General features: G+C 41.0%; 1 protein-coding gene across 2 annotated transcripts; it reads right to left on the reverse strand.

Annotated features, from left to right (window-relative positions):
• Positions 1-1,978: 1,978 nt before the first annotated feature.
• Positions 1,979-13,948, reverse strand: LOC100025167 (serine protease 45). Of its 2 annotated transcripts, none has more exons than XM_056805181.1 (5): positions 13,924-13,948; positions 10,821-10,980; positions 9,207-9,482; positions 5,615-5,778; positions 1,979-2,683 (listed from the first exon to the last, which is right to left on the reverse strand). In XM_056805181.1, exons 3-5 carry the CDS (start codon positions 9,400-9,402, stop codon positions 2,459-2,461), a joined length of 585 nt encoding a protein of 194 aa, XP_056661159.1. In that variant the 5' UTR covers positions 9,403-9,482; positions 10,821-10,980; positions 13,924-13,948; the 3' UTR covers positions 1,979-2,458. The 2 variants fall into 2 exon arrangements, with proteins under 2 accessions (XP_056661159.1, XP_056661158.1); XM_056805180.1 differs by having other exon boundaries at positions 5,615-5,781.
• Positions 13,949-14,318: the final 370 nt, after the last annotated feature.

Raw genomic sequence — 14,318 nt, forward strand, 5'->3', positions numbered from 1 at the left:
TTGTTGGGAAGTAGGGAAAGTATGTTATTAAATGCTAGAAATTAAAGTATTACTTGTCCCTATAAACCAAATGTTCCAAGAGTAATCCTATTTTTGCATGTATATGACAATATAGTTGATATTTATATACAGTAGGACCTCATTTTACATGCCCATTATGTTCCAAGACTCTTCACAGAAATTGAAAATCATACATAAAAGTGAACCTCATTATTTATTATATATAAAAAATGATATTAAGTATTAAAATTAATCATATGTAACAATTCAACCCTGTTATTTAACATTAATTATATATTAAATGATATTAATTAGTAAAATTAATAGTTTATATAACAAGAACCCCATTATTTAATATTACTATTTCTTATACAAACATACTGAGGCACTTGACTTTTTTTTAGCCTTATCTGAGGCACCTGCATCACTACTGTTGTACTCTGGGGCCATTATTAATACCTAAATAGACTTAATGGAACCTTTGACTTGGACAAGCAAGGACTCCAGACAAAGATTGATATGGCAGCTAATGTTTGGTGCAAAACAACGTAATGACTCACAGATGCTTCTCAGAGAGAGAATGAGTATGATTCAGAGAACTGCTCTGAGACTTTATGTCCCTTGGGAAAATGGAATAGATTTAGAATATAATTAATTTTTTTATTTTATGTATTTTTCTGCCTTTATTTTTTCAATTGCCACTCATATATACCTGAATTCACATATGTTGAGTTTGTGTAAAAGTGTTGCACTATAATGCTTCAAGATTCACCAAAGCTTTATACCATTGCTCATAGCCAGTAAGTGTATGATTGAGTCTTCCAATTTCTCCCCATGCTCTTTCAAGTGGCTGCTTCTCCCTTATCCCAGGATTTTTTCTAAATCTTTGATTGATTCTCTTCCAGCATGGCAAGGTCCTCCTGGCTCCCTATTTCCCCAAGGGTATTCCCAATGAGAGATGATCAGTGCCAGAATTCCAGGATGCCAGAGCTGGAAAGGAGCTTAGAGATCACACAGATACTGGTGAAATGGAAAGATATCTTGAGCTTGAGGATCTGGGTTTGAATCTCAACCCTGTGTGACCCTTAGCATTTAAGCTCTTTGTGTTTCTTTCCTCATCTATATAATGAAAGAGTTTAAAGTCCCTTCTATTTCTAAAGTTTTCATTTCCAAACTACTGATAGGGAGATTGAGGCCTAGGGTGGGGGAGGTCTCTTAATTCCCCGTCCAGGATTCTTTCTTTGTACTGCTTCTATGATTTCATTGGCATAGGAAACTCCCTCTCTCAGTACCTTCTCTGTAACTTAGTCTTAGAGAGTTGCCTAGGGCACTGAGATGTAACATGACTTGCCCTGAGTCACACAGCCCCAAGTGGAACTTGAAGACCTACTCTCTCTCCACTACATTATATTCCCTATAAAAGTCTACAAATCCTTGATCTCTTTCTTAAACCTTCTTTTCTTGGGGCTTAGTTTCTTCAACAGCTCTTCTTTGGACATTATATCCAGTCCCCTCCCTGATCCCTCTCTTCTGGATACCTCCCAAGTCTAGTCCACAGAACTGGTATGACTAGGGCATCAGTGGGACTATCCCCTCCATAGTCTGGGAAGCTATCTCTCAATACAGACTAAGATCACCTAAGTTTTCTTGGCTGCCAAATCACATTGTTGACTCAAATGGAGCTTGAAGTCCCCTAAAACTCTCTCATCTTTTCCACATGGTCTACCATCCGGCCAAACCTCCTCCATCTCATACTGTGAAGTTGAGTTTTTGAAAGTGTTAGGTTTTACTTTTGTTCCCTCTGCCTCTTTTTAGACTTGATGGTGTCCAGCCTTTTATCTGTCCTGACAGTTGGACATATATTCAAAGACTTCAGATCATTCCTTTCTTTTGAACTAAGGTTGAGATCCTTTCTCCCTGTTCTTTGCTTTCCATCCCACCCTCCCCATTCCAGGAAATAAAGTGACAGATGACCCTGTTGCTGTCTCAAACTTTAATGATGGCTGTCTATCTCATTGTGGAGGCACATTCCTGATACCCCTCTTCTTCAGAGGTTCACCCAAATTAACCAAAATTCTCAGGGGACCTTCCCCCTGATCATTCTGATGAGATGGCACCCTGATCCTCTTGATCCTTCTTTCAGTGCCCCTTTCCTCTCTCCAGTCCTGCCTCCTGTTCCATAAACCCTAGATAGGTTTGTGTTCCTATCTTCTGATGCAACAACTTGGCTTGCCCATGCACTCATGTAGCCATGGTACTTACTTCCCTCTATTTTGACTATTTCCCTTCTTGGGACCCAGCTATCTGAGAGGCTATGAAGCCTGAGGAAGAGGCATAAAGTCCTTAAGGAAGCAGCAGCAGTCAAGAAGGGATAGGAAGTTACTTGGAGAAGTGCTTGCTGAGATAGCAAGGGGCTGAGGAAGATGTGGAGAGAAGTGGAGAGGGCTAGCAAGGGTCTTTAGAAGAGATAGAGCAGCAGTCCAAAAAGGAGTGTGATCCAGGAGAAGTCCAGGAGAGGAGAGGCTGAGTACTTCATGTGGCTTACAATCCACTTAGAGAACTTGTTGACTCGGGCATAAGCACTTGGATAATCGGGGTGAGAACAGGTTTTTGTCCAGCTCACCACACCTGCCAGAATCCAGGTTGTTTCAGCTTTACAAACAAGGGGGCCTCCAGGATCACCCTTGGGAAAGAGAAAAGAATTAGCTATGGGGGTCGCAGGATTATGGATTCCAGGCCAACTGGATCCTAGATTCAGAAAAAACAATGAGATTCAGAATGAGATTAAGGGTCTCTTGGCAAGGAATAACCTACCCTGTCCCTAGGAGTCTTGTGGGAATCTTTGTGGGGAGACTGACTTCTTGAGAGGAGAAGCAAGTTTCAATGGATCACAATATCACCATTAGGACCAGACTAATTAGAAGATAGTCTCCACAAGGAGAGATTGTTAGGGTCCTTGAGTTGGGTATCTACTCTCATCTGTCTGTTTCTGGAGTTATCCAAATAAGGCAGTCTATCTAGAGACCTTAGAGGTTATCTAATACAATCCTTTCATTTTATTGTTGAGAAAACTCTGATATCAAACTGTTTGCCCAAGGTCACCCAAGTAGATGGCAGAGTTGAGATATGGATGATAAAATCATGGATTTAAAGCTGGGAGGGACCGTTGAGGTCATATGGTTCAACCCTTTCACAGTGCAGATGAGAAAGTTAAGGCCAAGTCTTTTCATTACAAAATCTGCACTTTCCACTGCACCTCATCCCAGTGGGGCCAGGCATTTGGTAAATCAAAACCCATTTGGAGGCAATGGTTGGCCCCAAATTCTATTATGGCCCCTGGAAACTAAACTTGTCCCAGTTCTGGACAGCGACTCTGTCTTTCATTATTGTACAAGGATGCTACAGGGAACAGAACTCATGGGGGCCATCTTCCACATCACTAGAGGTCCAAGATTTCCTCCATGTGAGAGATCTTTACACTCCCATCAATTGTTGTCTCTCCTTCCCTTTGATTCTTTACTGTTGGACCTCTCCCTTGCTCCCCTTAGTGTTTACTCTGAACCTTTTTTCTCAGGTCTCCTCTTCATCCCACATTTCTCTCTTTCAGGAGATGATCTCATCTTCTACATATCTTTTTTTAGAAATTCAAGAACATTTTTAATAAGCTCCCTTATCTCCCCTCTGCAAAATCTCATCTCTGTATTTACCTGTAGCTTATGTAGGTATAACTGAGCGTGCAGTTGTATGTGTAAGGTTCTGTGAATAACCAAAGCATCAGTTTCCTCTATAACAACCCCAACAAGTACTTGTCTTTCACTTCTTTAACCACTTCTATGGAGAGGAAACCACTACTGCAGAGGCAGCCTGTCCCATATCTGAACAACACCAACTAGCAGGAAGTTCTTGCTCATGCTTCTTGATTGTGTGTGTGTACACACATGAGTGTGCATGTGCACATAAGATGTCTATGTCTACCCACAATAATATCTATTTGTATAACCACATTTCAATGTGTGGGCATGAAGGCTCATTATGGTAAAATGTCCCTTATTCCTTGGTAGGAATTATGTATATATTACTTTTAATGTATGTTTAAAGTACTTAAGTTTAGGGTATAAAGGGAAGAGCACTGGTTTGGAAGACCTGGGTTAAAATCCTGGCTTTGCTGATTATTACCTAGGTGACCATGAGCAAGTCATTTTAACTCTGGGACTCAGTTTCCTCCTCTTTAAAATGGAGAGAGGGAGGGTTAGACTCAATGACCTCAAAGGTTTCTTCCAGCTCTAAATCCTATGTTATCCTCAGTTATTTTAGGACTATAATAACAGGATTCTGAAAGGCCATATTTCTTGGCTAGGGACAGGAGAACCTGGGGTCAAGAATCGTCAGAAAGTGTCCTATTTAGGGCATTGTATGAACAGGAAGGTGGAATCATAAAATATGAGAGATAAAGAGTCTTGAGAGGTGATCTAGTTAATCCTAACCGATAGAGAACTTAATGCTTCCTAAGGAAGCTCATTCTGTTTCTGCATAGCTCTATTACGACATTCTTCCTTAGATGTCTACACAGTATTCTCAGTTCTGCCTTCTGGAGCTAAGCAGGATGAGTCTAAAATTTCCACATGTGAGTCCTTCAAAAATTTGAAAGCAATAATTATGTTCTTCCCTAAGTCTTCTATTCTCTAAACTAAATATCTCTACTTCCTTCATTAATACCTAAGATTTCATGGTTTCATTTTTCCCCTCAGCAGCCTGATCCCTTTCCCTAAACGTGTTCTAGCTCATCATCTCTATTTTAAGCATGGTCTGAATAGGGCAAAGGATAGTGGGACTCTCACTGTCCTTGTTTTGGACTCTGGGTTCCTGTTAATGCTCTCTAAGATCACTATAGCATTTTTGGCTTCCATATAACATTTTTGATTTATACCATGCAGGTGACAAAGACCTCCAAGATCATGATCTATTTTCCCAGCTCCAACTACTTTATGTTGTTAATTTATTGAACCCAAATATAGGACTTCACTACACCTCACTGGCTTTGGTTTATCAATATATTTTTGATTGCCATCCTATATCTTAGCTTTCTCTCCCAGCTCTCTCTTCTGCAAGGTTGATGAGCATGACATTTATGACATCAACCAAGTCATTAATAAAATTATTTTAAAAAATAGTGCCAAGGATAGAGCCTTCCTCTTGTTTAATATCAATCCCTTAATTGCTGCCCTTTGGATACTTCCATTCAAACAGTTCTAAATGCATTCAATTATTGCATTCATCTAGCCCTCATCTCTTTATCTTGTCCAAAAAAAAATTCTCAAGAGGCATGAGAGTGATTCCCTATAATCCAACTATATTCTAACATTCATAGTCTAATAATTCAGAGATCAAAATCAAAAAGGAAATGAATGAAGCTATTCTGGCATGATTTTTCTTAATCAACTCATGCTAGCTCCTAGGCATCACTACTTCCCTTTCTAAATGTTCAAAATTCATTCATTAGTAATGCCTTCTACAATCTTGCTGGGGATCAATGTTAAGTTCAATATGAAGTCTAAGGGAGTCATAAGGGTTGGGGTTCTGACCTTTGACTTCTGGAGATGGGGGGGGAACTCACCTGGCAGGAAGTGTCATTTCCAAGGCCTTTAGCACAAACTACAGCTCCCACGATGAAATGGATATATCGAGGAGAAGGAGCAGTAATATGGTAAAATCGATTACACTTCTTGTGGTTAATGATGAAGACCTTCATCTCCTGGAGCTTTGCAGATAATGGCTGACCTGCTTCAGGAAGACAGTGTAGTAGTCAGAAGGAGAACACCTCCCTGCAGCCCCTCACCTCCATCATCCTTCAAGAATTCCTTTGCAAAATCTTCATTAAGAAAATATTTATGGAGCATCTATGTAGGTATTATTTGATAAATACTTGTTGAGTACACGGCACAATGGAAAACTCTTTGCCATTTCCTGACTTCCCAGGAGGTCAGGCAGCTTGAGTTCAAGTCCTGATCCAGCACTAATTAACTATATGACCAGTCTGGGTCTCAGTTTCCTCATATGTCAAAGGAGAGGATTAACTGATTCAATGGTCTCTAGATCTCTAGGGCAGTTTCAACTTCTAGTATCTGTGTTCTATGATTTTGTGCAGATTCAAAGGACAAATAGAAAACTAAACAGGAACTGATGATATGAGAAGGGATGATTTCCTGGGAATGCCCCCAAAGGACTTTCCCATTAGTTGTAGTTGGAAAAGGATCAGACACATCCCTGAGTAGAAGATGACAATGGCAAAATTCATTTTATTTCACTATGTGTAATTTTTATAAGGATTTTCTTTTCTCTCCTCTTCCCCCCAAGAGAAGTGATATATACAGGAGAGTAAACAGACTTTTTAGTTATTTATTTTTATTATTATGACATATAATAATAAAAATAATAATATATTATGAATTCAAATTCTAATATATAATAATACAATATAAATATAGCAAAAACATAATTATAATAATATGAAGAATATTATATTATTAGTTATTTAAAATAAAATTTAATTTTAAAAAAGGAAAACGAAAAGATAATGGAATTTAAGTGAGACTTGGGGAAAGATGAAGACAATGAATCTTCTTGCCTTCTGAATGAAGCCTGGGGCTGATTTCATCCCAGATGACACAAAGCAAGTTGTTAGCTAAGGAAGAGGCCATCTCCAGAGGGGCTGGAGAGGGCATGAGGGAAGCTAGACCTGTCTCAGACCCAAAGGACTTTCTGCAATCAAATCTTCTGTATCGGCAGATGAAATATGAAATAGAAGAGGACAGGGCTACTGTGAATAACTTGGAATCCTGTCTGCCTGAGATGAAGTTCCATTTCCTTTTGAGGATTTAGGAATTAAAAATACGAGCTTACATTTCTGCCTCTCTTCAATGTTTACAAAATGCTTTCTCCACCTCCACCCTATAAGATGGATAATGTAAGAATGATTTTTTTAAAAACCCTTATCTTCTGTCTTAGAATCAATATGGAGTATCCGTTTCAAGGCAGAAGAGCAAGAAGGGCTGGGCAATTGGGGTTAAGTTAAGGGTCACTCAGCTAAGAAGTATCTGAGGCCAAATTTGAACGCAGGGCCTTCCATCTCCAGGCCTGGCACTCCATCCACTGAGCCACTTAGCTGCCCCAAGAGTAATTTATCAATAATAACTGGATGTAACCCTGATCTCACTGATGGTGGTACTCCCTGCAAAAGTTGCAGATCCTAACCTATCCATTCCCTCTTATTCTGGGTAGTTTTTGAACATATCTACCCCCAAATCTTCAGAGGAAGTATAGAGGACATATGGGGGTGCAGAAGGGCTTTCTCAAAATCTCTTTAAATTGTATGGATGCCAACAGAACACAAAAGCTCTCATCCATTAGTTAGCCATCTTTCTTGCATCCTTTTCTGACATCCTTAATGCTGATTCTCTTACTTTTTGACAGTCCTTCAGAGAAGCTAAACGTATTGTAGCTCTGAAACCAGACAATTAAGGGAGGTCTCTAGCCACAGGCCACAGGCTACTCAGACCCTCCATATTGCTCTCCATTGCCATTTGGCTGACTTACGGCTTTGACTCTAGAGACTATCGTTTTCCCTGACTCTTGGTCATCTGGTCATATGATATCACCATAAGAATATTGACATTAAAAAAGAACAACTGAGCAAGTTCCCAAAGTCAATCCAGCCCATTCTCTTCCTCCTATTCATTTCTTTCTTTTCTTTTTTTTTTAAACCTTTACCTTCCATCTTGGAGTCAATACTGTGTATTGGTTCCAAGGCAGAAAAGTGGTAAGGGCTAGGCAATGGGGGTCAAGTGACTTGCCCAGGGTCACACAGCTAGGAAGTATCTGACGCCAGATTTGAACCTAGGACCTCCCATCTCTAGGCCTGATTCTCAATCCACTGAGCTACCCAGCTGCCCCCCCCCCCCATTCATTTCTGAGCCAAGCTCATTATTCATCTTCAGTAGATTTCCAAGATTTATATACTAATAAGCCACTTCCATTGGTCCATCCAACTCCATGGCATTGTTCATCCAGTTAGGTTCCCAGTGTGAATAGCTAGGACCAAACTCTTTTGAGTGGTTGTAGAACTCATCTAGAATAATTTTGTTTTACCGACCAGTGATGAGATTTATCTAGGGTTACAGAGCTAAAAATGGTAGGCCTAATTAGGCCAGATCTCCTGCTTCCTAGTCCTGGGCTCTTTCCATGACATCATTTTTTCTAATTGAAAATTTTTATTTAATTAATTAATTTAGAATATTTTTCCATGGTTACATGATCATGACATCATTTTGGTGGACTCCAAATTCCTTTATAATGCTAAGACTCTACTTTTCTTGGCAATGTTTCAGGGAAGTCCATATCGTGAACCCCAAAAGCCTGGGTCAGATTAGAGATGACAGGAAAGTCTATAGAGTCCTCAGAGATTATCTAGTCCAACTCCTTAAAAAAAACAAAAACACCTTTACCTTACATCTTAGAAGCAATATTGTATATTGGTTCCAAGACAGAAAAGCAATAAAGGATAGGCAATATGGGGGTTAAGTGATTTACCCAGGGTCACACATCTAGGAAGTATCTGAGGTTAGATTTGAACCCAGAACCTCCTGTTTCCCCACCTGGCTCTCTCTTCACCGAACTGCCCCAAAATGCTGTTATTCTGAGGGAGCCAAGAAGGAGCCCAGTCAGGACCGTAAACCCAGGTCTTTTGCCCTTTTGTGGATTTTAGCAACACAAATGAAATGTCACCCTAAGGCTAGAGATGGGGCCAGAGAGGGAAGAATGAGAAAGTACAGAATGGCCCCGCACCACCAGCGGTAGGGGAGCTTGGGGCCATTGTTCCCACCGCCCCTGTGGACTCTGCACCCGCGTCATTAGAAAATGGCGGTGATCTGGTGGAGCACTAGTCCATAATAGACGGAAGAGAGCCGCAGGGCTCCTAACGGAACGGGCTGGGGCAGGGGAGAAGGGGAGACATTCAGAGAAGTCTGAGCGGAACCCTTTCATTTTACAGAGGATCAAAAGGAGACGCCACCAAGTTCATTGACTTGCTCAGGGTCAGCCAGCAGATAAGCGAGGCAGGAGGCAAGCCCGGATCCTGACTCGGAGTCCCTTGACGAGCGTGGCCGCGCCGGCAGGGGAGGGGGGGAGCGATCGGCGGCTCCCTTTCTCACCTTTGTGGCTTTCTCTCATTTCTCCCCATCCGGTCATCCAGCACTGGGTCCCAGGCTTCAGTTCAAACTGAGGAGAGGGCAGACAGATGGGATGGATGTGCTTGGTGAGGGGCACGGGGGCACTGAGGCGGAGAAGAGCCACGTCACCAATGATTATAGTCCGACTCCTGTACTTGGGATGCAGGAGGATGTCCATGACGGAATCACTTGGGAGGTGAGTTGGAGTTGATAGGGTAGAGATTTGTGTCTCCCATCATCACCGAGTAATCATAATTGCTGTAAGAAAAAAGAGGGGGGGGACGGGCCAGATATGTGGGGGCGCCCCAGGCAGTCTGCCAAGAGATTGCCAGCCGGAAAAGGAAACAAACAACGGTCAGGAGACAGTGGGTAGTGGTGAGCCTGGAGAGACCCGGTGGGACTAACTCAAATGCCTTCCCTGTCCCATGGGTAGGCTTCTTCCCAGATTGCAGCATCATTCCTAGGCAGGAGGCTCCCCCAGAGATCATTACATTTCTCCTCATGTTGTGTCATTACAGTCATGGATAAAGTGTCCTTACTCTCATTTCTTACCCATGATGCCGTGCTCTTTTCTATGTGACTTCTGAGAGATGGGGACATTCAGTTATTCTATATTTTGTTTTTGTTGTTGTTTAAACCTTTACCTTCCATTTTAGAATCAGTACTAAGTATTGCTTTTAAGGCAGAAGAGTGATAATAAGGTCTAAACAGAGGTTAAGTGACTTGCCATGGGTGACACAGCTAGGAAGTGTCTGAGGGCAGATTTGAACCCAGGACCTCCTGTCTCCTGCCTGGCTCTCAATCCACTGAGCCACCCAGCTGCCCCCATTATGTGTATTTTGAGTAGCTTCAAATGGACTGAAATCTCCCTGTAAGGGGCACCTAGATGGCTCAGTGGATGAGAGCCAGGCCTAGAGATGGGAGGTCCTGGATTCAAATGTGGCCTCAGACACTTCTTAGCTATGTGACCCTGGGCAAGTTATTTAACTCTCTTATCTTACTCTTTACTGCTTTTCTGCCTTGGAACCAATACACAGTATTGATTCTAAGATGGAAGGAAAGGGTTAAAAAAAAGAATCTCCCTATAAGCCAGGACCAGATTTTTATCCCCCAAAGAATAGACAAGACTCAGAATTCATGAAAATATCATCTATTGTGTGAATGACTGCATGTCTAAGGGTGTCCCTTCCACACCCTCCAGGTATTTCCCAGGCTTGGGTATCAGCCACAGAGCTAGAACTAGTCATTTTTTGCACCTGGGATATATAACACCTACACTTGCCCTCAGCTGAGCAAAGCAGATGGTAGGATGAGAGTGTTTGGGCATCAGTACAAGGATGCCAGTGGGGAGGAAAGAGAGACAATGACAGAGAAGCAGAAGCAGAAAAACCAAGAAAGAGACAGTGAGAGAGACCCAGCCAGAGCCAGAGAGCCTGAGAAAATACAGTGAAAACCTTTGGGTAGCTCCCTATTGTAATTTGTGATTCTTGCAATGTAGATGTTAAGCTTTGTTATCATTATGACACTGAAGAACTGTGCCCTGGGGCAAACCCCCAATTACCTTACACTAGTTATAATGATGATCAGTCCACTCACCTGTTAATGCAGTGGGCAGCTGTCACCACCCATTCTGGGGCCAAGAGAGCTCCTCCACACACATGGCGTTCATTCTGTCGGAGGCTCACTTGCCATGGCCATTTGTACTCCATAGAATCTTGCATATTTTCAGTCCTCTGCTGATCAGGACGGCCACATTCTAGGGGATGGGGAGGAAAGTAAAGAGAAAAGAGTAGGAGAAAGAAGACAGGGAGAAGAATGGAAAGAAAGGAAAGATAGAGAAAAGGAAAGGAGAAAGAGAGAAGAAAGAAAGAAAGAAAGAAAGAAAGAAAGAAAGAAAGAAAGAAAGAAAGAAAGAAAGAAAGAAAGAAAGAAAGAAAGAAAGAAGAAAGAAAGAAAAGAAAGAAAGAAAGAAAGAAAGAAAGAAAGAGAAAGAAAGAAAGAAAGAAAGAAAGAAAGAAAGAAAGAAAGAAGAAAGAGAAGAGAAAGGAAGGAAGAAAGGAAGGAAGAAAGGAAGAGAGAGAGAAGAGAGAGAGAAAGAGAGAAAGAAAGAGAGAAAGAAAGAAGAGAAAGAAAGAAAGAGAGAAAGAAAGAGAGAAGAAAGAAAGAAAGAAGAAAGAAAGAAAAGAAAGAAAGAAAGAAAGAAAGAAAGAAAGAAAGAAAGAAAGAAAGAAAGAAAGAAAGAAAGAAAGAAAGAAAGAAAGAAAGAAAGAAGAAAGAAAGAAAGAAAGAAGAAAGAAAGAAAGAAAGGAAGGAAGGAAGGAAGGAAGGAAGAAAGGAAGAAAAGGAAGGAAGGAAGGAAGGAAGGAAGGAAGGAAGGAGGTAGGGAGGGAGGGAGGAAGGAGGTAGGGAGGGAGGGAAGAAGGAAGGGAGGGAGGGTGGAAGGAAGGGAGGGATAGAGGGTGGGAGAGGAAGGAAGGAAGAAAGAGGGAAGGAGAAGGAGAAAAAAATGGGAGAGATGAAGAAAGAGAAGAAGGGGAGAGGGAAAAGAAGATGGAAGAAAGATAAGGGAAATAGACAAAAAGGGAATTAGTGAGAGGAAAGGAAGGAAGTAGAGGAAAGGAGGAGAGAGAGAGAGAGAGAGAGCGAGAGAGAGAGAGAGAGAGCGAGAGAGAGAGAGAGAGAGAGAGAGAGAGAGAGAGAGAAGTTGAGGATCCCAGAAAATGAGGAACTTAATGTGTTCCTAAAGCTGAAGGGGCTACTTACCATTCCTAGGTCATTTTAAGGGCATCAGAAGGAGAGTTGGGGATGAGTATTGGTCCTCAAATGTGGCTCCTTTTGAGCATGCTTTGAGAGACCATTCATCCCTATCAGTCCAACTGTATCCCTGAATGGCAGTATTATCTCAAAAGAGATCATGGATGTCATTTAATCTCTGCAAAAGATTTTCCAAATGTTAAGTGCTCTGTAAAAGTCAGTTATTATTGTAATTATTATTACCATGGTGATAATTATCATTGAACCCTAGAACCTCAGATTTAGAAGAGTCTTTAGGCCTTTAATCTAACCTGTACTATATTAAAAATCCCCATGACAACATTCTATGACAAGTAGTCATCTAGCTTCTACTTGGAAAAATCTTGACACTGCCTATTGAGGTATTTGATTCCATTTGGGGGTGGTGCAACATGCCTAGAAAAATTTTCTTTTATAGATCTAAAATGGTCTTCATTCTAATCCATCACTCTGTGTTCATGGTGATGGGTTTGAGTTACTGAGATTTGATCCCATTCAGTCTCTCCTATTTAAGGAGGCAGGATTGGATGCGACATTTTAGAATCTTTTTGTTCCCTATTAATAAGAGATGATAATTCTATGGTGGCTTATATCCATCATTTTGTTGTAGCTAAACAACAATCCATGAAATCCAATTTGTAAATATTGTCAAAAATATCATGTTTATATATCATGTTGAATGACCAACTTTTGGAGGGGGGAGATATATGCAGGACACACTTAAATTTAATCTGCATTAAAAACATTTCTTTCATCACTTTCCTAAGCAGCAAAACAATAAATTGGTATCCTGATTAGTAACATTTTCCAATTTTTAAGGTGTCAATGCTCAGGGTTAAAATTTAACAATCAGCTCTTATGAGCTGGAACCAGCATATGCACTTTATGAAACTGAAGTTCAAAAACTGAAGTTCAAAGAAATGAAGGAAGCTGATCAAGGTCATGTAGCCATTGTCCTAACTCTAAATTCCATTTTCATTTCACTATACCATGTTTGCTTGGATAGAATAGAACAAATTTGGTAATTAAGAAAATATGTTCCAGTTCTCTAGAGATGTAATGAAACTGGAAAAACCTATGTTTAAATCTTGGCTCTGAAATTTATTATTTGTGTGACCTTGGGCAAGTCTCTTCCTTTTCTTTTTATTTCCTGTAAAATGAGGGAGTTGGGCTAGTTAACCGCGAAGTTTTCTTCAGCTTAGAGGCCTATCTGTGATCATCACAAACGGTCTGATAAATGAGTATGTCAGTGTTTGAATAGATAGTTATGCAAAAGGTAAAAATCTTTGACTTTTCCCAAAGTCCCACACTTTGGAAGAGGTATTCATTCACAATAATGGGAGATGCATTTGGCTAAGTAGGCTGGGGATAAGTTATTGAAAGCGTCTAATATTAGAATCAGTATTTTTTTTTTCCTGAAAGGTAGATCTCCTGGGCAGCTAGGAGGTACAGTTTATAGAGCACCAGATCTAGAGTCAGAAAGACTGACCTCAGGACATTTACTAGCTATGTGACCCTAGGCAAGTCACTTCACCCTGTTTGCCTCAATTTTCTCATCTGTAAAATGAGAGGGAAAAGAAATGGAAACCACCCCAGTATCTTTGCCAAGAAAATCCCAAATAAGGTCACAAGGGGTCTGAAAAGACTTACAGCTCTAAGATTTTGCTCTCGGTTTTCTTCTAGTTGGACTAAACAAATGAGACTTCCATAGACCTCCCCACTAAGCCTGACTTCATAGTCTGCCCCTGAGATCCCCTAAGCCCCAAACTCACATTTTTCTTGTCTTTTTCCAAGTGCAACCCCAATGGCTTCCCTAATTCCTGGGTGCCTGCTAGAAATGGAGATGGAGATGTTTCTGAACCCAGAGATCTGTATTCCAATTCCAGACAAGTTATTTCTTACCTACCTTCTTGTTGGTCATCAAAGGAACCTGGAGGGTAGAATGAAAGAACAGAGATAAGAGGAGAGATCATTAGAGAAATGAGATGGGATGAGACAGAAGTAGAGTTGAGATCAAACAAAAAAAGGAAAATATAGGGAGGGAGGGAGGGAGGGAGGGAGGGAGGAGGAAAGGAGTAAGATAAAAGGAAACCAGGAGAAAATAGGAAGGGATGCTACAGCTGACAGATGTGACATGACTCCGAAGGGTGAGATATTAGGGAGAAGATTAGATTTCAGGAAGAGGCTGGATAGGATAAGAGAAAGGAAATGAGATGAGAGGAAAGGGCAGGAATCCAGAAAGGGGTAGATAAAAGGGAGGGATGAAGAGCTGAGATAATGGCAGAGATGAGAAGGAAAGGT

This window comes from Monodelphis domestica, chromosome 7, assembly GCF_027887165.1.
Source record: "Monodelphis domestica isolate mMonDom1 chromosome 7, mMonDom1.pri, whole genome shotgun sequence".
Classification (NCBI taxonomy): Eukaryota; Metazoa; Chordata; class Mammalia; order Didelphimorphia; family Didelphidae; genus Monodelphis; species Monodelphis domestica.

Bases quoted from the DNA above. Each gene is read 5' to 3' on its own strand.
- LOC100025167 (XM_056805180.1), bottom strand. From the start codon at position 9,402: ATGGACATCCTCCTGCATCCCAAGTACAGGAGTCGGACTATAATCATT. The intron at 5,782-9,206 runs GTGAGAAAGGGA...GTCTTCCTGAAG, and splicing joins AATGAGAGAAAGCCACAAAG to CAGGTCAGCCATTATCTGCA. The intron at 2,684-5,614 runs GTGAGTTCCCCC...CTCTTTCCCAAG, and splicing joins GAAATGACACTTCCTGCCAG to GGTGATCCTGGAGGCCCCCT.